The sequence below is a fragment of the Fukomys damarensis genome, unplaced genomic scaffold (genome assembly GCF_012274545.1).
Source record: "Fukomys damarensis isolate Sample0158 unplaced genomic scaffold, DMR_v1.0_HiC HiC_scaffold_7, whole genome shotgun sequence".
Taxonomy (NCBI): Eukaryota; Metazoa; Chordata; class Mammalia; order Rodentia; family Bathyergidae; genus Fukomys; species Fukomys damarensis.
In genome coordinates, this window is record NW_022900919.1 from 40871960 (window position 1) to 40896053 (window position 24094).

Sequence of the window (24094 nt, forward strand, 5' to 3'; positions counted from 1 at the left end):
CCCAGAGGAGCGCGCGGTTCCGAAAAGCCCGCGCTGGCAGCGGCGCAAACCGGCTCTTTCCGCGCCAAAGTCACAAAGCCTGCCGTGGCGGGAAAATGACCGGCTTCTCCACGGTCCCCCAAGTCACTTTAGGGCTCTTTGCTCATTAAACTCCAGAAGTGATGGAGAGGAAACCTTAGTTCTAGTTGACTTCAACCACCTTATATTGTGCAGTAGTGAGAATTGTCATTCTGTCATCTTTAAGTGGGGACAATAGGTGTTCGGGGTCTCAGCTATTCTTACAGATCCTGAATTTGCAGGAAAATTTACCCACGACAGGGGCTTTAACTTCCTGGTCACTACCTATCCAGTCCACGTGTATATTTTTTAAAACTTCTGAAAAACACAGTATTTACCCACCATACATGCAGTGTGTTTTAATACGTTTTTTTTGTTTTGTTTTGTTTTTTGAGACAGGTTCTCACTGTGTAGTTGAGACTGACCTGGAACTCACTGTGTAGCCCAGGCTGGTCTCAACTCACAGCGTTCCTCCTACCTCAGGCTCAGGCTCCCGAGTGCTGGGATTACAGGCGTGAGCCACCACACCCGGCGTGTTTTAATACGTTTATTATATTACCTTTAAGTCTCATTGAAGTGTAATTTACTTTGCCCACAGAAGGGCATTGCAATTCAGAAAATACTCTTTTAGGGCCAGGGATTGAGTTCAGTGGTTCCACTACCTGCCTCACAAGTGCAAGGTCCTGAGTTCCAACCACAGTAACAAAAAAGAAAGAAACAAAAGAAGGAAATACTCTTTCATTCGTCCACAAAGATGTAACGTGATGGAAGGGTGCCAGGTTGCATTCAAAATGGCTGCATCCGTATTCACTTCTTCCAATGGTGTTTTACTCTGCGTCCTCACCAGTTCCTTCCACAGCCTAATGTGTGCAAATGCTAACTCGTTGCTTTGGAAATCTAGATGTTAGGCAGGTAATGTTGATTTTTTAAACTCTGTATCTTCTGTGTTTCAGTATGTCCAAAATATTAAAATGCGCTGGCAATGAAGACATTATTACCCTAAGAGCCGAAGATAATGCAGACACCCTGGCACTAGTATTTGAAGCACCAAGTAAGTTGCATCCTTTTACTGCATTACAGTGTATGGTTATAAAGTGCAGTGTTAGTTGGAGGCAATGCAGAGACTTGATGATACCCTGTCACAAATTTTTATTTATTTATGACACAAGGTCTCTCACTATGTTGTCTAAGTTGGCAGTCCTCCTGCCTTAGCCTCCAAGTGTTGGGATTACAGATAAGAGCCACCATGTCCAGCAAAATTTGTACTTTAAAAGGGCTGAGTATAAACTTCCATGCAAAGGCCCTGGGTTCAATCCCCCAGAACTCCCCTCGCCCCAAACAAAAACAAAAGGCTGTGTATTTAATTTCTCAAAGGTGTGAGAATTTGAAGATAATGTTTGTGTGTTTATGATGATTGTAAAATTTACATCATTATTATGAACACATGCCTTTAATAACATTTGCTTTCATTGGTAGATCAGGAGAAAGTATCCGACTATGAAATGAAGTTAATGGATTTAGATGTTGAACAACTTGGAATTCCAGTGAGTATATTTCTAATTATAGTGTGCTGTACACAGTCGTGATAATTCTATAACAGTTCAAACTATCAACACAGGAGTTTTAAGGACATTTAATCACATCTTGTTTGTATTAGCATTTTCCAAAAAATTGGATACTTTGCCATTGATTAGTCACACACTTGGCAGGTATACTTGTAGAAAAAGTTCTGTTAGGAAGTAGGCTTTAATTCGTATTACTAGATCTTAAATATGGTGCATGTTCCAGAGTCACCAAGTTGCCCAGGCTGAAATGATGGATTTGTCGTTTTTCTAAACCACGATAGTTTAAATTTTTTGTTTATTAATTTTATGTATGTATTTATTTATTTATTTTTAGTACCTGGGATCGCCCTTGTGCTTGCAAGGCAGGCAGTGGAACCACTGAGCTAAATCCACAGCCCTGAAATTTTTAAGTTCATTATTACTTGAATTCATTGTGTTGCTGGGTAGTGACTCGCATTATTCATCCATGCATTTCTTTTCTTCCTAAAATGCTTGCTTTTTGTTAGATTTTAAGCATGTCTTAGAAACTTATTAAAGACTGGTTTGTTCACATAAAAAGGAAAGAATTAATGGGATATTTACAATGCTTAGTGCTTTGTTTTCTTTGAGAAAGCAAATACATCTGCTTGCACCATCATTTGTCACACTCTAATGTTCTCTAGATTTAGCTGCAAGGTTATGAGGACGACTTTGTTTTGTCCCCTGGAATGTGTTAACTGTTGACTTTGGTTTTGTAGGAACAAGAATACAGTTGTGTGGTAAAGATGCCTTCTGGTGAGTTTGCACGTATATGCCGAGACCTCAGTCACATTGGAGATGCGGTTGTAATATCATGTGCAAAAGATGGAGTGAAATTTTCTGCAAGTGGAGAACTTGGAAATGGAAACATTAAGTTGTCACAAACCAGTAATGTTGACAAAGAGGAGGAAGCTGTAAGCAGTAAAATTAAATTTTTAATTTCTATTTAAATGAATAGAAATGACTTTGAAGATGATTATACAACTGTTTAATACTAAGATGCTTGCTTAAAACCATCCATTGTAACAGTGAATTGCATTCTATGTAATTTGTGAAAACTGAAAGATGCTGTTGAAATCTACAAGCAATTTATAAACCTCAGAACAGTGGACTTGTGTGTTAAACCCACACACACTCTGAAGATAGGATTGTCTTAATTTTTAACTTTCTGGAGATACTTCCTCTGCTTTTGCCAAATGAGTGAGAGCAGGAGAACAACTCAAATGAAGGGTAATGGGTAGGCCTAAAACTCTAGCTCTTACAGACTTGTGTATAGTCTTTTAGTTGAAGAAAGAAAGTTACTGTCAAATTTTCCAGTCTGGATTTTGCTATTGCATATGGATGTTAATTAACATCTGCCTTGTATGTCCTGTAAACTGGTCTAGAGGTTTGATATTCTGGGTGTTTTTCTTTGGGGGCTTGGACAGCAAGAGATGGGCAGTGGTGTGTTGTGTACCCCTTATACGTACAAGGAGTATGGATGTTTTTAGTTGTCATAATAGTCTCCTAGATCCTTTAAATCATTGGGGTTTGCAAAGTTGAAATATTTTAGTTTATTTCATTCCTTCATCTAGTAGCTGACTTACGGTAATTAGAAGTATTTTCATAAAGAAAAGTTTCCCATATTGTGTGTTTTTGTTTGTTGATATAGGAAAGAAAAACAGGTTAAATGCTACTTTGGCTTTATATGTCTTCAAAAATTGGTTTCATTACATCCTCCAAAGTAGCTAGTACATTTTATTTAATGTATATTAACTAATGGATTGGAACTTTGTTTTCAAATGCAATCAATCTCTTTCTCCTGTAGGTTACCATAGAGATGAATGAGCCTGTTCAGCTCACTTTTGCACTGAGGTACCTGAACTTCTTTACAAAAGCCACTCCACTCTCTCCTACAGTAACACTCAGTATGTCTGCAGATGTACCCCTTGGTAAGATAATAGATTTAAACTTTGTTTTGTGGCCACATATGGGATGCTCCTCAGTAACTCACTTTTCTTGTCTTTCAGTTGTAGAGTATAAAATTGCTGACATGGGACATTTAAAGTACTATTTGGCTCCCAAGATCGAGGATGAAGAAGGATCTTAGGCATTCTTAAAATCCAAGAAAATAAAACAGCTCTTTTGAGAACAGCTTCCGAAATGCCAGCATGTACTGAAGTCTTTTCTGTCACCAAATTTGTACCTGAGTACATATGTAGATAATGTTTTCTGTAAATAACCTATTTTCCTGTATTCTCTCCTAGAAATACTGCTTTAAATACTCCTGGTGATTTTTTTTAATAACAAAAGGCTTGACTATTTTTCAATTTAAATAAAGTTATTTGAATTTCAAATGTCACCGGACAGCCTTCATTTTGCAAGTCAATAACTGCTACTGGGATGCCACATGTTAAGTTGGTTTACAGTTAGTCGTATTCATTTTTTTGGTATCAGGAATCAACTTGGGTCCTCGCACTTGAAAGACAAGCGGAGGAACCACTGAGCTAAATCCCCGGCCCTTACAATCCTTTTTTCCAACGTATTTTGTGTTTGGTGTATTCAGTGATTGGTGTCTTGTTATACCTGGACAGACAGTTTATCAGATGGTTGTACAACCCTATATCCAGCAGTTAGTACTACTGCCTGCCAGTGAGCCCCAGAGAAAGGGCTGGACTGCAGCGTTGGTGTATAAATAGTACCTTAATGAACGACCTTTCAAAAAGCTTCACATGCTGAAAAATGCCCCTTCTGGGCAGGTAAACCAGGGCAATGCCTGGTAACCTGGTGAGGGACCCTTAAAGTTGTTTAAGGCCCATCTCCGTGTAAGGCTGGGTACTTCGAGCAGTGGGATGCGATATGGTAGCTCTCGCCCCAATTTCCACCTCCGGAGAATCTGGCTACCATAACCCTGAGGGCACTTTGTAAGAATTTTGATGTAGGTTTGCCCGGTGTCTAACTATGACCCAGGAGGGCGGGGATCCTGGATAACCACACGCCTGCCCCAGTGTAGGCCAGTGGCTTGCGAGGTCACCCAAAACCTTATGGGGATGCTCCCCGAACACTAAGTGCAGACCCACTGGAAGGATAGCCCCAGACATGACCTGCAGGCGGTGAGTGACGTCACTCCCGGTGACGCCACTTCCGGAGCGCCCTCATTCGATCCGCCACTTCCGGCGCGCTCGCGGTTGTTGTGGAACCCGCTGGCATTTAGGCGGGCGGTGCTATGTGGTTTCTGTCTGCTCCGCAATTCTCGGTAGCTGAGCTCCCTACAAGCGGACGGCGCGGCTTGGAGCTCTGGTGAGCCGTGTGAGCGGCGGGCGGGACAGGCGCGCCTTCCTCGAGCCTGCGCTCCCGGGACGACGACCCCGCGGCCTCCGGGTGCAGCCGGTGCGCGCTTGGCCTCACCAGAACCGGTTTTGTTCGTTTTACGCCTGAATTCGCGTCAGTTCTTATTTCTCTCTGTGGCGACGTCTGGAGGCTATCAGGAAAATAGCGTATGTAGAGGCGCGTTATGCGAGGCTCAGTGCCAGTCACTTACTGACCTTTTATAAATGTAACATTTAGGTGCTGAGGGAATTGGAGTTGCATGGGGCTTTTGAAAAGCCGGTTGGAAACTTGGACTGATTCTTTAAAGATACTCTTGCGTGTCCTTCCTTTTCCGTTTTAGAATTCTTTCTCTTTGCCAGGTATAAGCATACAACTTCCCACTCCCTTGCTCCCTAGGATTTTTGTTGTTGTTGTTTTGGCAAGAGTGTGTGAATTAATGGCAAAGTACGTACATAATTTTTTTTGAAAACGCCAGTACGAATCAGGTGTGCCGTCAAAACTACCATGTATCGGTAGTTTGAACTTTGTTACAGAATTGAATTGTGTCATTGCATCACAACCCTAAAAACCGAGCACTTAACACAGCTGACCAAACCTTTAAAGCAGTATTATTATTTCAGTGTTCAATAGCTGGACCAGTACATAATAAAAAGTAACACAAACATTTAACACCAGTTCTTTCACGACGCAACTTGAGCTGTGCGGTTTATTTTGGTTGTTAAATATTTATAAAGCACTTAGAATAGTGCTTTTATAAAGCACTTAGAATAGTACCTGGCACCTAACCAAGGCTTTGTTTTATTCACATAACTCTGTGCCTTTTTGGAAGAAATGTGTACAAATTTCAAATTTTTGAAATGTAAGTCTCATTGTTTTAAAACCGTACATACTGTCAAACCTGCCATGATTTTATTGCTGCTTTGAATATTCTAAACAATGTTTAGAATTGGTTTTTTCTTTTGGGGAACATTGGGGATCAGACCCAGGGCTTTAAGTTTAATGCTAAGCAAGTACTGTACCACTGGACTACACCTGGAGCCCAATAAATCAGGTTTTTATTCAACTTTTTTAGGTACCTGCACAATCTGGAAAATGGAACTCAGTGTTTTCATAACAGGATGAGCTAGGGAGGTAGACATGTGAGCATGTGTGCTTAACCACTGAGCTACCCTCCAGCCCCGGCACCTGAAGATAGACATATCTGAATACACTAGTGTAGTACTGATAGCCAGTAGATGATCCACATTTAGAAGCTTTACAAATCCTTTGCATTAAAAGGTAGATATCAAGGGAAAAGAAGCAAAATGCTAATGTGAGTGTATGCTGTTCCCTACCTTTTCTTCCCTCCCTGGCAAACAAGAAAATCTCTTGAATATATGTTCCTAAGCTAGAGCAGGGGACAGGCCATACTATATCAGAGTGACCAAAAAATGTGGACTTCAATGTCAGGTGCACCTGAATTTAAGTCCCCACTCTTCCACCTACTTCATGTGTGACTTTGGGGAAATTAGCAGGCAGAACATTGGTGGTAGGGTAAACTGTGGTCTGGTTCTTGGTGACTGTCCTGGCTGTCACCCAAACTGAACAGACCAGAGTAGGTACATAGGTCATAGTTTAACTGTCAGGAATATCAGGTTTTTAAGAGCAGTGAGGTCTAAATTGCCAGGTGAGCGTGGTGGTCCAGAACTCCATTACATGGTAAATGAAGTCATTGGCTGTAATGTACTACTGTCAGCTACAGACAATAACAGCTTTTTGTTTTAGACTGAGGCTGGCTGTATCAGTGTGTTATGATGCCATCTCGTACCAACCTGGCTACTGGAATCCCCAGTAGTAAAGTAAAATACTCAAGGCTCTCCAGCACAGATGATGGCTACATTGACCTTCAGGTAAGAAGGGAACTGACTGGCTGGCTTTGTTTCTGTTCAGCTAGGAAGAAGAGCTTCTAGATGGAGGTTTTGCTAATGGGCCCTTGGAATTAGAGGGAGCAACAGGGAATAAACTCATCTTTGAGACTCTTTGGCCCTAACTTGCAGAAGGGGACTGTGGCACAGCAGTTTCAAACCAATTCCAGTTTATAAAAATTTTTAGTTGTAATGCCAGAGTCCTGTAGCTTCAAATTTATCCATAAAATAAACAGACTTTGTTTTAAGTGAAATTATTTTAAAGACTGCATTTATTTACACTTTAGTTAAAGTCAGTTCATCTTTTAAAGGAGAAACTAATTGCTGAAGCCAGCAGATAGTGGAAATCTTTCTTCTTTCTGATGTCATGAGGTCCATTTTATTAAAGGTATTCTTTGTGACAAACACTAAATAATAAGGAATATTGGCTGGGGATTTAGCTCAGTAGCACAGTGCTTGCCTGGCAAGCTCAAGGTCCTACGTTCGATCCCTGGTACCAAAAAAAAAGAATATTAAGTTTGTATCTTATCTTGGCTATTATCTATAAAGTACTGTAATACTATAGCATTTCCTTTTACCCATCCCCCCTTAAAAAAGAATATTCTAGCTGCTAAGACTTGAGCCAACGATGAAGTAGAAGAAATTTATCCTTTTTTTTGAGACAGGGTCTCACTATGTAGTTGAGACTGACCTAGAACTCACTTTGTAGCCCAGGCTGGTCTCAAACTCACAGCAATCCTCCTGCCTCAGCCTCCTGAGTGCTGGGATTACAGGCGTGCACCACCATGCCCAACTCAAAACTTATCCTTTTAAATAGAAATAAATCAGTTCTTTGTACTCTTTGGACCTGTATTTGAAGGAGAGATAAAAATAGATCTGGGAAGTTTCCATCCAATTAGATCAGACTCAACCATGAGCTTAACCGTAGAAAGTTTGTTTTTTAACCTTGAATTGAACTTGTTCATAAGACAGTGCTTTAGAAAAAGCTGCAATTATCCCCCCTCCCCTGTTACTGGGACTTGAACTCAGGACCTTCCACTTGCCAGGCAGGTGCAGCACCGCTGAGCTACACCCCCCACCCTGCAATTGTGTTTTTAAAACCATTGACAATGTGCTTACTTTCAATCCTAGAAATGACTTCGCTTCTTTACTTTTCCGTAGCATGGTGCTTGTTCACTCTAAAGTCTCCATAGGTCAGTACACCCTTCCATGTGCCAGACATTTACTAAATACATGTAATGAACAAGTGACCATAAAATAGTGACTTATTAGAGTGCAAGGAAGGTTCTGTAGAATGCTAAACCTGAACAGAATGGCAGCCCTCGAGGACTCTTTGGAGTGATGCTAGAGCATAGCTAGAGCTTCATCTATTGTCTATCCCCTTCCTTTTTCTCCTGGAGCTGCATTGGGTGATAAGACATACATACTTTAAAACACTTGAAGCATCCAGTTTGATTCTTAATTATCCTTCCTGCTTTAAAGTGTTCTATCCCTACCGTCTTCATGATGTTCTTTTTTTATCTTCTTTTGTTTTTGTTTCTCTTCCAGTTTAAGAAAAGCCCTCCTAAGATCCCCTACAAGGCCATCGCACTTGCCACTGTGCTGTTTTTGATAGGTGCTTTTCTTATTATCATAGGCTCCCTCCTGTTGTCCGGCTACATCAGCAAAGGGGTAAGCTGATGGCAGTGTGCCATAAAACCTTTAAAATGTGAGCTAGGGCTTATCATTTTTATATTCTATCTAGTACAACAGATGCCAGCTGAAAGAAGAAAAAATATTTCTTTTATATTTTGTTTTCTGATAAAACATGCTTTTATAGCTGGGCACTGTGGCCCACGCCTGTAATCTCAGCAGACTGGGAGGCTGAGACAGGAGGCTTACAGAGTTGAATCAAGCCAAAGCAACTTAGCAAGACCCTGCCTCAAAATAAAAAATTAAGCCAGGAATCATGTATATGCCTGTAATCCCAGCACTGATTACAAGATGCTGAGACAGGAGTATCACCACAAGTTTGAGGCCAGCCTGAACTACATAGCAAGACCCTGTCTCAGCAAACAAAACTTAAACAAGATTTGTATGTAGGTCAGTGCACGGACCCTGGGTTCAATCCCCAGATTTGCAAAAGCAACACAAAAAACAATAAATTTTTCCCTTCATTTCTCTGAAGTGGATGTTGTTAGGTAGGCAGATTTGACCTCTGAGCTATTTAGCGGTTTGTCCACATCCACAGTTTGGAATACCATAGCTGAGCCTGACATCCAGGATTCCTGATCTGTAAGAGATTGTAGCCTGAGTAACATGCTGTTGTCACAGCTGCATAGGTCAGTTTGGGGAGAAAGCACGAGGCTTGAATAGACTGCTATTTGGTTGCAGCGCCTCTTGAGGGACAATATAACAGAAGGTGGTGTTTGGTGGTTCTTTCTCTTGGGCTGTCCCCATATGTACATGGTGTCTAAGTTGTCTTGAACTTACTCTGATACAAACGAAGACAGAGAAGTTTATTGTGGTTTTCTGTACAGTTACAGAAAGAGAAAAAGAACCAGTGTCAGACAGCTGTGTAGGCACTGGAATAAATCGTACATCAATTTCAGTGGAATATTACCATATGGTTCAAACCTAGGAAGAGTTTTTGTTTTTGTTTTTCCATTAAGTTTATTGGTATATTTTAGGTATACAATACAGTTACATACATCATTGGGAATGAAGAATTTGTAATACTGGCAAGTGCTTGTTATAAAGAGCCTTATGGGACACAGTGTAATGTTTTCACAACTAAGAACTTTGAAAAAGGAGTATAAGGAAATAAGCCAATCTCATTTGAATAAAGAATGAATAATGTCTTTATAGTTTTTAGTGCTTTACAGTTTTCTGTCAGTTTGTAATCAGAAAGGAATTGTAAACATTTCCATTGGTACTGTACTACCCACAGAAGATATTCAGAAAATTATAAAATAATGATCTATAGATGAGGTCTGTGGCATATTTTAAAATATGTAACTTTGGTGGTACTACTGTAATGTTTTCTTTCTTCTGCCACCAGGGGGCAGACCGGGCCGTTCCCGTCCTGATCATTGGCATTCTGGTGTTCCTGCCAGGATTTTACCACCTGCGCATTGCCTACTACGCATCCAAAGGCTACCGGGGTTACTCCTATGATGACATTCCGGATTTTGATGACTAGCACATCAGCCCAAGAAGAGTCACAGTGGAACAACACCCAGCTTTACAATATTGAACAGAAACCATGCTTAAGGGCTGAGGAATTTTGCAGTTAGTAGAAGTTTAACAAATCAGTGGTCAGATTTTATGGGTCCATCCCAAAAATGTTCACTGAGCTTACAATTAGCTAATTAATACATGCTGTTTTCATTTCCTGGCCCTGGCAAAAGCTCCAGTTTTTCCACTTGAATAGGTGCCATGGAAGAATAGCATTGTTAATTATCTTAAAAAGCAGGAAGTCATTCTGTAGTGGAAAGTGATTCTACTACTACTACTGTCTTTAAAGTTGAGAATTTCTTTGAAATAGTCCTCATTGTCAGTTTGTCATAGCAAATGGAAGTATGCAATATGCCTCATTTCCTTCCTAAGTAATTTATTTTTAATCTAAGTACCCTCAAACATATCTCTGCACTGTCATGTTCTGTGGAAGACCTGGGTAAAATCAGATATCAGTGTGGGTCCTTCTGTAATATTTTTTTACTAGCTTTGTTACTGATAGCAACCAGGAATTTTTTCACTGTAGAGTGAATTTTCCAAATACAATTTCTCTTGACAACCAGTCTTTGGCCAGCTCTGACCTAGTTTCTCAATAGGGTTGCCAGCAAATTATTTGAGTCATTTTGTCTCTTGTAGATGAAGATGTTCTGTATGTCACGCCTTGAAGGACCGGACTTTTGACTTTTCCTAATGAAAAATGTGGATAAGTTATTCAAGGTTTATAACTTTATTGCTAACACCTGGGACTGCAGTAGCTTTCTGATAAAAATTGAAAGACTTGGCTTTGCTCTCTGGAGGACTAGATTGCTTTAGGTTGATTCTGTTTCCTTGCTTGCAAAAAGGACATATACTTAAAAGAAATTAAACGGTCAAAATCCAAATCCTAGACTTAAAATGAGTTCACATTAAGCATATTTCAGAAAACTGTAATGATTTTATGATGTTTGATCCCACAACCCAGGACTGCCTTTGTTTTTAGGTAACTGCAATTATAAGTTACACTCTACTTTTCAAATTCTTTTGTTTGTTTGTTTAAAACAAAACCTTGCTGTATACTTTAGGCTGGCCTAGAACTCAATGTGTAGCCCAGACTGGCCTCAGATTGCAGCAATCCTCCTGCCTCAGTCTCTTGTGTGCTAAGATTATAGGTAGGCACCTTGTTTTCCTGTCAAACTACCAGAGGTTATAGGCTTGGGCAAGTAGATATTTGGCTGTAGTGTTGAGATTTGGAGAGCTTTGAATAGGGCAAGGCTTTGAATAGGGCAAGTTTTGGGGGGAAATTAGTTCACTTTTGGGTGTTAAATTGTAGGTGTCCAAGGGGAGCTGTGAAGGAGGAGTTGTGCAGTGTGCTGCAGTTCAGGAGGCTGGAGCCTGGACATAGAAATGTGGGTATATTTATACAGCCTTTTTTGAGCTGTGGCACCAGAGGAGATCTTTAGTGGAGTGAGGTATATGGAGAAGAGGACTCAGGAAACAAGGGACAGGAACTACCCTGAAGCACCTTCCAAGTTTGATGCATTTGGTAATGGGAGGGGGGCCTGGGGACCCCAGTTCTCTAAAGTTCTTGGACTCTTAACAATAAATAATTTTAAGGGCTGGGGATTTAGCTCACTGGCAGTGCACCTGCCTTGCAAGTGCAAGGTCCTGAGTTCAATCCCCAGTACCAAAAAAAAAAAAAAAAAAGAAAAAAATAGAAAACTGAGCCTGGGGTAGTGGCACATGTCTGCAATCCTAGCACTTGGAAGACTTAAGGCAGGAAGCTCATGAGTTGGAGGCCAGCCTGGGCAACTTAGCAAGTTCAAGGTCACCCTGAGCTACATAGTGAGACCCTGTCTCAAAAAAAAGGCTGTGCTATTCTTCCAAAGCACAGCTCAGACAAAGTAGTTTCAGCCAAATCAGATGATTTGGTAAGGAAAAATAAAAAAGAAGAGCATATTAAGTATAAAACTTTTGGTGAAGGGGAGATTTGTTCCCCCAGCTCACTTTTCAGGGTTGGCCAGTAAAATTCTTCAACTTTCCAGAAATGTAAGTGTATAAACACATGTAGTCATTTTTTTAACACAGTTTTTGTTTGTTTTGAGACAGGGTCTTGCTATGTAACTCAGGCGTGCACCACCACACCCTGCAATATATATCTCTTTCTTTAAAAAAACCTTAGGCTCCATTGTGATGTTTTATAATTTTTTCCCCATTTTTTATAGCTTTACACATTCAGAGAGATCAGAGGCCACATTTTTAAAATTTCAGTGCTGGGGACTGTTGACCTCTGGAGGTCTTATCTCATCAGATTGGCAGTAGAAGAATTAATTTCTCTGTGCAGAGATTAGGACTTTGCAATCTTTGTACAACAAAGGAGGCAGGCACAGAGTCTAAGCCACATCTGCTATTGTCAGATTGGACATGAATTTACAAAGTCGTGGGTCACTGGAGAGTGGGAACAAAATATGTCAATTAAAACAACTTAAAAATTAACCAAAAAAAGTAGACCACAGAACTTTGAAAGCAGCCCTATCTTAATATAATTAGTTCCTCCACATGTCTTAACTTTTTCAGCCATAACTTTAGCTTGGTTTCTATCTCCAGACATTTTACATATTCACCTTGAACCCTACCTTTAAAAACTTTCTATGAAGCCAGACATGGTGGCACTCGCCTATAATCCCAGCACTCGGGAGGCTGAGGCAGGAGGATCGCTGTGAATTTGAGACCAACCTGGGCTACATAGTGAGTTCCAGGTCAGTCTCAACTACATAGTGAGACCCTGTCTCAAACCACCCCCCCAAAAAAAAACTCCATGAAAAAATTTTCAAGCGCCCACTACAGAAATAGCCCTTTACTAGGCATCAAAAATAAATTGTCCACATTGTCCATCCACCAGAAGTCTCCACCTTGCTTAAGTAGGGAATATGATCCATAATTGAACTGGCCAAACAAATAAAATCAGTAATATCAATAAATATGTACTTTAAAAGTCGTTGCTTCAGTAAGTGAATTCGAAAGGAAGTGAGGACCAACGGTTTGAAATGATCTTGCTGAGACAGGCCTTGAACTAGACCACAGCAGGCAGGGGAGGGGACCTAATGAGCCAGGCTGATAATGGTGCTGATTTGGAGTCTGAAGTCTGGTCGTGGGCAGAGTGGGGGGGCTGAGGTTAACTAAGAGGCACAGGATATGAGTTATGAGCTGCAGGAAATGAGGAACAGTAGTTTTTAAATTTTGTTTTACTTCTCAAATTATTACTATTGCACATATATTTTTAATCCTGCAAGGCTTCTCCTGAGAATTAGTCATCTGCACCCCTTTCTCCCTCCCTGTCCCAGAAACACCTTGCTCTTCCCGATGAATCTGAGTATTTGATCTCCACAGGAAATACATCACCACTTCAGGATTTTTCAGAGTTGGCCTTTCAGTCTCTCTTACTCATTTAGCTCTGTTCCCTGATGGTCCTCTGTCAGGGACACATTTTAGTCCCTCTCTTTTGTTCATGTAGCTTGTTTCAGTTGGGTCATTGTCAATGCTTACACTGCTAAGGATCCGTACATCTTCACAGCTAAGCCAGGATGGACATTAGGACTTACTTTTCTCACACAACCTTTAGTTTTCCCCAGAGTTAACAATCTGTTTGCATCATTTACTACACATACATTCCTAGTTAAGCCCAGACTGACTGCCTGTTGTGTAAATCTGCAAATGCCCTGCCTGTCTCGTTCTAAAAAACTTTCCAGGCCAGGGCTTTAGCTCAGTGGTTCTGCCGCCTGCCTCACAAGCATAAGGTCCTGAGTTTGATCCCCGGTACCAAAAGAAAAAAGATTACTAAAGAACTTTCCTCAGGGAGCTGCCCCTGCACCTACAGGGAGAATGACTGCAGCATCTTTGGGCTTCCTGTGTGACATCTCTCTGCCACTTGCAGTCAGTCTGGAAACTCGTGTCCTTTGTTATGAGAATATTCTAAAATAGAATTATTCAATCAATCACTTTTTTTACTCAGGTCTCTATTTCCTGTTTCTGAAATTGTGTAATTGCTAGCCCTTTTTGCTCCTTTTTCAATATTTTGCTCTTTATGGAAACTTTTGTTTTTCCTTTAACTTGTATCTTTTTCTAATGTTTTTTATGTCTCATAGGAATCGGGTTTTATTTCTTGGCTGAAACATCTTTTATTATATCACTAAATTCTCTTTATCAAAATAAAACCTTTTCTTATTAGCACAGCAGTCAAGTGATCACTTTTGAGATATGTCATGTTACTCAGTCCCACCACTGTCCCTGACACCTGACTCAAAATTCAAGCCTTCATCTCTGCAGGGGTCCAGAGGACCACTGTGCCTTCTCCATCCTCACCTCTCTGGTGTCCTATGAGTTCCTCCAGCCACGCCAACCTGCTTGTGGTCCCTGACCTAGCTGAGGTCCCAAGAATCTCCCACTCCACAGTTTTGCTCAAATCCCGTCTTCTCAGTAAGGCATGCCCTGCCTGCTGCTCACACTGCACCCTGCCCACATCTGTCTCCTGTTCCCAGCATCAGCTCTGTCTCCTGTCTCATGACTTCCATACAGACTGGCACTTGGGAGCACACTCCTTAACTTACTTCCATGTCTATCTCTCGCTCCAGTCAGAATATGAACTTACAAGGGCAGATGTCTGCCTATCTCCCTCCCTTCCCTCCTTCCATCTACTGGAATATAATTGATAAATAGAAATCATGCTTATTTTTTACTTTTTTTTTGTACCAGGGATCGAACTCAAGTCCTTGGAGCTTGCAAGGCAGGTGCCAGAACCACTGAGCTAAATCCCCAGCCGTTTTTTGTTTTATTCTTCATACCGGGGATTGAACTTGGGTCCTTATGCTTGCAAAGCAGGCAGCAGAACCACTGAGCTAAATCCCCAGCAACCCAGCCTATTTTTTACTTTTAAAATGTTTTCTTTCTGTATTTTTTAACTTTTTTGTATATATTTCAATTTTACAACTTTTGATATGATTTCTTATTTGGAATTTTTTAGATAACTGATATCCCAAGCAGTTAACCATGCTTGGGACATACGGCACCTAATAGTAACCTTTGAGAAAGGATGAGTGAATGATCCTTTCTGGGAATGTTTGGGGTTTGGGGAGGGAGGTGGGTATTGGGAATGGAACCCAGGATCTTGCACTTGTTGGGCAAGTGCTCCACCACTGAGCCATCCTGCCAGCCCTAATTTGTAATGTTCCTATCTACTGTCATGTCTCTCTTTTCTCTGTGTTGTACTTTGTTTTTCTGCTTCAGTCTCTTTTAGGTGATCCTTGGCCATGAGGTCATTGTAAACGGTGAGGATAGCCGGGTACGATGGTGCACATCTGTAGTCCCAGCATTCGGAAGGCTGAAGCAGGAGGATCGCCATGAGTTCAAGGCCAGCCTGGGCTACATAGCAAGACCCTGTTTCAGAAAAAACAAGAACAACAGGACACCAAACCTAGCAGAGCAGTCTGGGTTGTAGCTCAGTGGTAAAGTGCTTGGTGGTGTGTGTACACAAGTCCCTGGGCTCCATCCCGCACAGGTTGGGGGTGTGGGGGTGTCAGTTGTAGATGGGGAATGGATGGAGATCTGTGTCTGTGGAAGGGACTCCTGGACCATGAGACAATCTGCATTCACTGGGGAGCCCACAGCCAGTAGCTCCAGAGCCCTGATGGCGAACTTTTCAGAGACAAGTGCCAGACTGACCCACTTACTTATCACACAGTGCCAGCACCGCAGTTAAACCTGAATACTGAGGTTTTAGTTCATAGAAAACAACTTTACGTTAACATCTTTTGTCTTAAAGGAAAAACACCATAACATGTGCCATAAGTTTGCCACACTGCTCTAGGTCTTTATCTGAGGCTGGCCTGTCCCAGACAGCACTGGCCATCAGCATCTGGGAGCCAGATTGCTAAAGAAGGCGGGGACTCTCAACATTCAGTATGCACCTCTTTCCTTCCCTGTTCTCACCATGGCACTCCCGCCTCCACTGTGCACTCCCATCTTCACAGTTGGAAACCCATGGTTCCCAAAACCCTATCCAGAGTATCTGCCACTGTATGGGAAGGTGCTTTGCCATGTTCACAGCTGGGGAGAAACAGGACTTAACTGATTTTCTTTTACTTAATTCTATTCAGTTTGAGAAGATACACAGAAAAGTGCACAAATCAAAACCTTCATTTTCCGTAAAACAAATGAAGTTCCATTTATTTCCTTCCTTTTTGGTGCTTTGGGATTGAACCCTGGGCTTCACATACACTAAACAAATCTCTACCGCAGAGCTATACACCTCCAACTTAATTCCACTCCTTTTGCTTTTTAAATTTAAATTTATTTATTTTGAAAAAGGGTCTTGCCATGTTCCCTAGGCTGTCCTTGAACTCGTGGACCCAAGAGATCCTTCTGCCTCAGCTGGAACTATACGCACACACCACTGCCCATGGCTCCTAAATTTATTTTTTAAGTGCCACATAAAACATTAAAATGGTACACATATTAAGGGGTGATATCGTGTTGCAATACGTTCCCAATTTGAAGTATTCAGGTCAGGTTAAACAGTTGTCTTCTCAAATATCTTTGCGTTATGGTGAAACCATTTGAAATCCTTTCTTGTAACTCTTTGAACTGTACATTATGTTTTTATCCAAAGTCTGATTCTTAGACTTTTAGCCAGTCCTCTCATGTATGCTTCACCTCTACTCCCGCTCTTAAAGGTACATGGCATCACCATCCTCTGGGTTTGGGGGAGCTCTTTCCCTGGCATTGGGATCCAACGTTTAGAAGTCGGGTTAGAGAGGATGGTCTGTCCAGTTGGCTTGACACAGGGCAGGTGAGTGGTGCTCTTATGGCTGCCCACTGTCCACTGGCCCTGGGTTAGAGGGTCCCAGCTGCCAGTGCAGTAAAGCAACACCCTGTTTGTCATCTCTTCTTTCTGTGTAGTGAATGGAAGGAAAAGTGAGTTAGGATCCAGGTGTCTTGAGTCCTGCCCTGTCCCTGCTTCTGAGACAGTTCTTGTGTTCTTGCCATTTTCTTCTCCCTCCTTCCTGTTCTTTGCTTGGGCCGCAGTGTAGTCTTTTTGCTGGTACCTGTGTTCCCTGCTCTCCCAATTCTACCACCCACCCTCGAGTGTGATGTATCAACAGTGTCATTCCACTTGCTGCTTGGACCTCCTGTCACCAGTGCAGGTGTCACACCTGCCATCATTAGACCTGGTTCCTTGGCCTTTGCCCACACTTCTGCAGACCCAGCCAAATTAAGCTTTAGCCTAAGAAACTACTTCACTTCAACCTCTGCCTCCCATGGAAATGCTACCTCCCCACTCCTACTCCCAGGACTCAGGATAAGCAACATTCTCAGCCTTTTTTATTTTTCATTTTGAGACAAGATCTCACTAAATTTCTAAATTGCCCATGCCAGTCTCAATCTTACAATCCTCTACCTCAGTCTCCCAGAGTTACTGGGATTATAGGAGCAAACCACCAAATCCAGCTCATCATTCTTATTTTTCTTCTGTAAGAGAAAATGTGTTAGAATTAATAGTGATTGGAGATTGGAAAAAAGAAAAGGAGTATCCTCAGTCCTTGAGGTTCTTAGCTGGCCCCCAGGAGTGTGCAAGCCAGACCTGGCAAAGATTAGGTCCTGAGGTTCAAAGCAAGCCCGGTGAGTGAGTGACAGTCTGGCATGAGGACAGAGGCATGTGTGTCTGTCATCCAGGAAGGAGACAGCTGTGTGTCGAAATCTCTCTGGACACAGCCAAAGCTGTGAGAGAATCTGGTCATCCGGGGTCAGCCTGAGTTTTTCTGCTACCTGTTATCATTTTCTAGACTGCAAAATAATACTTTATTTTAATACAGAATTGTGTTGAGCAAAATGTTAAAAACTCCTTAATAGTCTGTCATTGTTCTCCAGAAAAAGTGCAGGGAAAACAAGAACATACTCAGATAACTTTTTAAATTATTTTAACTGTATATGTATATGTATCATACATATAGAAAAATACATGAGGTTTAAGTGCAAAATTTAAATAATTGTCAAAAAGTGTGAAAATCAAAGATGAACTGCCCAGATCCAGAGACGGGACACAGGCATCCTAGATAGATGGGACAGAGCCCACAGTGTGTCCTGAGATGGCGTGAGGTGACAGCGGGTGGCCCTGAGGTTCTTCATGGCAGGGAGGCAGGAGGGGCCTTGGGAGATGCAGGCAGTGGGAGCTTGGAGAGTCCTCTGTGTTACAGCTGGAGCCTGGCTGCTGTCCCTACCCCAGCTGGGGCTCCACCCCCCTCTTGCTCAGAGTTGGTCCTCTAAATCTGACAGAGTAAATGCAACTTTTCTTTTTTGTCTGGCACTAGGTTAGGACAGGAAACCCTCTAGAGCACAACTGCTGCGAGCAGACAAAAGCACGTTCCTTTGGGCTTATGAAAAGATTCAGGAGCAGAAAAGCAAGCAGAGGAGAGTAGAAGGAACCAAAAAGAAGTTTCGGTTCCAGCACTCGAGGCTGAGGCAAGAGGACCTAGAGATCCAGGCCAGCCTGAGCTACCTAGCAAGACCTTGTATCAAAAAAAATTTAAGCACATTCACAGTAGATTAAAGAAGACATTGAAGGGGCAATCTGGAGTCTGAGAATACTGCTTTCAGATGAAATGCAAGATTCAGGGAAAGATACTGTGATAATAGTATAACCCAAATGTGCGAGAGTTTAGACATTGAAATAAGTGGATTTTTCTCTCCAGTTCTGGAATTAAACCCAGGACCTCTGTGCTCGGCTATGCTGTACAATGGAGCTCCATCCTCAACCCAAAATAGGGTTCTGGGGGTGCGGGATTTGAGACACAGTCTCCCTATGTAGTCCAAGCTGGCCTTGAACTCACAGTGATCCTCCTGCCTCAGCCTCCCAAGTGCTGGGATTATAGACATGCACCATCATGCTTGACCAGTTCTTAAAAATATAAATGATTAGGGCTGGGAATTTAGCTCAGTGGCACTGTGGCTGCCTCGCAAGTACAAGGTCCTGAGTTCGATCCCCAGTACAAAAAAAAAAAAAAAAGATGATAGGTAGTTTTACATTCTATAATCTAAAGCTCAGAAACATGGTTTGTTTTCTAAAAGCCCAGTATAGGGCCAGGGATTTAACTCAGTTGTGTCATGCATGCCTGACAAGCGCAAGGTCCTGAGTTCTATTCCCAGTACCTCCCACAAGAAAGCCCAGTATAACTAACTCCCTATCAGAGCTTGTCCAAATGAATGTGTTTTTTAGATGTATATACCAAACTCACAAATACTGATTTTGAGAATGCAAATAAATTGTTAGTAGATAAGTCTATCTGTGCATAAAACAAAGAGGCAAAGTCAGGTATATTAAGAAACTGTTGGGCCAGGGATTTAGCTCAGCGGTTTGGTGGCCTGCCTCGCAAGCACAAGGACCCAAGTTCAATCCCTGGTACCAAAAAAAAAAAAGAAAAGAAACTGTTGTGTAATTGATTAATAGGTGAAGGAGAAAAAGTCATGACTGTTTTGATAGAGACCAAAAAGGTATTAGATGAAATCCAACTTCTATTTCTGATTAAACATTTTGAAAAAATTAAAATCTTTGCTGACTTCAAATAGATGGATGTTGACATCATTGATGATAGAATTAATAGCAAATATCATACCTAAAAATACACCAGATGCAGCCCCATTGAAATCAAAAGCAAGATAAAAGTGCCCATTGACATCTGTCTCTGGTTAAAGCCAAAGCAGGCATGAATCTGAGTCCACAGACTCAAGAAAGAAATAAGGCTTTCCAATATTTTTCTATTTTTAAAAAAATTCCATTGTCACCATTCCACCAGGTGATGGAAAGTTCATCTTGGTCACTATGGGCTTGTCCCCCTGACAGCTTTGGACACTATGGGCATGTTCCCTCCTGAGCTTTATCATCTCTGGGGCAAAGGTGTCACAGTGGCAAGGCCTCCTGAGAGGAGAAACATCTGACCATTAGGTCTCTGCTCCAGGGTTGGCTGAGACGTAGTCTGTCTAGAGCTGACCTTGACCTTGGGAGCTGCAGTGTTGTCTCTTGTTCTCAGCTGAGAATGTCCTTCAGGTCTGATCTTGCCCCTCTGAATCTACAGGCTTGCAGTCTAAAGAAGCACTTCCCGCAGTCTGCGGTGAAGAGCCAGCTCTCCATCTGTCACAGGTTAACGTCAGCGCTCACTGTTCAGTAAGCAGGTTGTCCTGTTGTGTCACTGTTGCAGCTACATCTAGAGAAGCTTCTGTTTGTTCTCACTGTCAGTGACAAACAGCTCGGGTACCAGCAGTGCCAGAGGCCGCACTGAGTAAGCTGATGTGTGGGTTGTCACTTCCCTGTCTGCTGTCCGAAATCTGATAACTTTAAACTTGACTTCCTTTCCCTCCCTTCTACTGTGTCATCCCTTGCCAGAGCCACCAGCCACAGATAACCCTGGAAAGAAGCGGTCATGATGTTCCAGAAGGAGTGGGAACGGGCACTTGATCAGCCACAAGTTTCATTCTTGCTACAGAAATAAGTATAGCTGAGCATGGTAGTGCATGCCTGTAATTTCAGCGCTCTGTAGGTTGAGGCAGGAGGGTTCCTGTGAGTGTAGGGCCAGGCTGAGTTACTTTCTGAGACCCTGTCTCAAAAAACCAAACAAATAAAAATAAAAGGAAAGCTGGATATGGTGGCACATGGCTATATCCCAGCACTTGGTAAGCTGAGGCAGGAGGATCGCCTTGAGTTTGAGGCCAGCCTGGGCTGTACAGTAAGTTCAAGGTTAGCCTGAATTACTATATAGCAAGACCCTGTGTCAAAAAAAAAGGGGGGGGGAAGGAAGGACTGGGGTGGTAGCTCAGTGCAAAGGCATTGGGTTTAATCCCTGATACTGAATTTTTAAAAGAAAGAAAAACATATAAAACAAAATATTTGAAGATCAAACTGATAGGAAGTTACTGAATATGTTTGAAGAAAAGCATAAAACCTTGCTGAGATATCAAAAACGATTGCTTTATTTTTTTGAGACAGGATCTCACTATGTAGTCCAGGCTGGCCTTGAACTCACTAGGTATCCCCAAGTAGCCTTGGACTCACAGCTCTTCTCCTGCCTCAGCCCCCTGAGTTCTGGGACTACAGGTGTGCGCCACTGTGCACAGCTGCCAAAAATGTCCACGACGTTTACACTGGTCTTCGGTACTGGGCACGTGCACTCAGCACGCTCTTGATTCTGTTTGTTCCCTTTCCCTTCCCCACCTACCACCCTCTTCTGCCTCTAGATCCCCTTTCCCCATTTTCATTATTGTTTTAGTTCATGTTTTCAGCATGTAATGATTACATTTACCGTGGACAGTTGGTACACTTACATGATACATCTTAAACTTTGCAACTCCCCACCCAGTCTCTTGATCCCTTTCCCATTTGTAAAAGATCTATGTCCCTATTTTCTTTTATCCATCTTTTATTTTGCCCTTTATTTGTACTTTGAGGGAATGAGAGAAACCGCACAGTATCTAAGCTTGTGTCTGATTTTTTTCATTTAAGATTATGTTTTTAAAGTGTATCCGTTTTCCTACACATCTCGAATTTACCCTTCTTTATATGCAAGTAGTATTCCATTATGTATAGGTACCACATTTTCTTTATCCTTTGTCTGTTGATGGACATATAGGCCACCTCCAAGATTTAGCTACTATGAATTCTGCTGCTATAAACATTGATATGCATGTATTGCTGTAGTATGATGTAGATTACTTTATTAAATCTCATAGCTTGCAAATATTATAAGTTCATAATTTCACTTTAATGAAAATGAGGAGCGGAGGACCTAACAAAGTCATTCTGAAATCCATCTAGAAATGAAAGTGATGACAGTAGACACACATTTCCCAGGGGCCTCTTGGAATACAGTGCAGTGTCTGCCGAGAAAGGACATCACAGAACTTCAGAAGGTGAAGCGAGTGAGACTATGCAGTTTTCAACAGGAAATCCAGGCCCTGGAAGAGATCTGAACAGCCGTGAACAGGAAGCCTGTGATACAATCGTGCTGGAAAGGGTGGACTGTTCAGTAAACAGCTCCTACTTACGGGCCCTGTGTGAGCCACCCTGGCTCTGTCCGCCGATGTGTCAGCAGCCTCCCTTCTGTCCTGGCCAGTTCCCTCACTAATCAGCCCCAGGCTGCACTTCCCCAGGGCGGTGAGGCTGACGTCGGGGCCACTCACGATGTCGTCATCCCACGTCGTCCCCTGCGCTCCTTACTCCGATTGTTTTTTCTCCTTAATTCTTACCAGCACCCTTCGTGTGGATCAACCATCATACACTTGTATCCCCCTACTAGACCGTTGTCTGCAAGGGCAGAGGTTTTTGTCAGTTTTGGTCACTGTGTGCCCTAGCAGATAGCTGCTGCTAGAAAAAATATGAGAAAAGGAAAAAATGGAAACAAAGTCTTTGTAAACAGGGAAGGGTGAGGAGGTGAAGGGAGGGCAGGGGGATGGGGAAAAATAAGAACCAAGATCTATCATGTAAAGGTACGAGATCCCAATGATGGATGTAACTACTGTGTACCTAAAAAGTACCAATAAACAATGAAAAAAAAAAACACCAGATAGCTGCTTCTGGGTAAGCATTTGCTGTCAGAATGAATAAGTGAGTTAAACATATTAATCGGGAATGTGTCACGGGCACCCCTGTCATGCAGCGGCTGCCTCGATAGTCCCTGCCCCATCCCCTGAGTGAAATCGCCACCAGGCCACAGCATCTGCCTCCAGAGGTTGCCCACCTGGCCAGGGAAGGAGTAGGCCGCTGGGGCCATACTTAAAGTCTGGACAGCAATCTGGAAACATGGTCTCACGGGTTGACATGAAGCTGGGCCCCTTCAGGGAAAGCATTCTTTGTGGTGCTGCGGAATCTAACCTAGGGCCTTGCACGTGCTAGGCAAGCACTCTGCCACTTGGCTGCCCTCTTATTTTTCTAAATCAATTTTACTGGAGTAGAATTTATGTCATAAAATGCACCCCCTTGAACTGCACAGCTTGGTGTGCTTGGATAAACGCATATGCTGTGCTTGCCAGGGAATGGAAGGCCAGTGACTTGGCTCTTTCAGTAGCCTAAGGAAAGCAGAGGTTTGGGTCTGGTAGTGGGATGGGCAGTGACCACCATCCCAAGGAGGAGGAGCACCAAAAGGTGAGTCAAGGCAGTGCCTGAGAAGTAAAGTAAGCCAGGTAGCTAGGGTGAAGGAGTGGATGTCCCGAACATCTGGCCTAGACCTTCCCCTTTGGGGGAACCTGATGGCAGTGCAAGAGTATTAGGGAGAAGTTTGAGGATTAGGGTTTGGCAGGAGGAAGGCTGGACTTAAGGTCTGGCAGGTTTAACAGTCAATTCCACAGTTTCAAGGAGAATAACCTGGTATTTATTTGTTGTTATCAAAGGTGCAGTGGAAGGCCCATGAGTAGAGTGTCTGAATGGCTCGGTGTGTAAATGGTGGGTCTGTCCAGGGGTCAGTTTGGTGGCCTTTGTACAAGGAGGGTGACAGCTGCCAAGACCCTTACACAAGTGGGCCAACCCTAAGAATTCAGAGAGGTAAGCCACTGGGCACTGGGGCATCCCAGAGGGGGGTAAGGACCCCTAAGGCTACCTCTTTTTTTTTTAACAGCTGGTTTTGAACTCACAGCCATCCTCCTGCCTTAGCTTCCCAAGTGTGGGGTTATAGGCATGCGCCACCACATCTGGTTGAGGCCACCTCTCTTTCACAAACAAAGAGGGAAAAGGACTTTGTGGGTTTGGGAATGGCTGGGGCGATGGTAGTAAGTGAAGCCTTGTCTCACCTTAGGCTCCAGTGCAAGGGACAGTCACGCTCCATGGGCCGCTTTAAGGCTTCCTAGAGGGGTTGGCTATTGAATCAAACCAGGGAATCCAGACTTCATAGAATCTGGCCCAGAATTGTAAGCTATTGTTTAGAGGCCAGGTGTTCATATTAACAATTAGATCTTGAGCTGGGGATTTAGCTCAGTGGCACTGTGCCTACCTCAAAAGTGCAAGGTCCTGAGTTT

The 24094-nt window shown here is 42.6% G+C and overlaps 2 protein-coding genes across 5 annotated transcripts in view; both read left to right on the top strand.

The window, feature by feature from the left end:
* Pcna (proliferating cell nuclear antigen) overlaps positions 1-3928 on the top strand; it is a 4513-nt gene extending 585 nt beyond the window's left edge. For both annotated transcript variants that reach the window (XM_010607528.3, XM_010607527.3), the window contains 5 exons: positions 1011-1108; positions 1534-1601; positions 2360-2554; positions 3448-3571; positions 3650-3928. In XM_010607528.3, coding sequence (XP_010605830.1) covers positions 1011-1108; positions 1534-1601; positions 2360-2554; positions 3448-3571; positions 3650-3729 — 565 coding nt within the window. In that variant the 3' untranslated portion in view covers positions 3730-3928. The remainder of the gene's footprint in view (positions 1-1010; positions 1109-1533; positions 1602-2359; positions 2555-3447; positions 3572-3649) is intronic.
* Positions 3929-4782: 854 nt separating this feature from the next.
* Tmem230 (transmembrane protein 230) lies at positions 4783-10950 on the top strand. Of its 3 annotated transcripts, none has more exons than XM_010607529.1 (4): positions 4783-5116; positions 6714-6838; positions 8402-8524; positions 9894-10950. In XM_010607529.1, the coding sequence occupies exons 2-4, from the start codon at positions 6740-6742 to the stop codon at positions 10032-10034; spliced, it is 363 nt and encodes a 120-aa protein (XP_010605831.1). In that variant the 5' UTR covers positions 4783-5116; positions 6714-6739; the 3' UTR covers positions 10035-10950. The 3 variants fall into 3 exon arrangements, with proteins under 3 accessions (XP_010605831.1, XP_010605832.1, XP_010605833.1); XM_010607530.1 differs by having other exon boundaries at positions 4783-5009; XM_010607531.1 differs by having other exon boundaries at positions 4783-4919.
* Positions 10951-24094: the final 13144 nt, after the last annotated feature.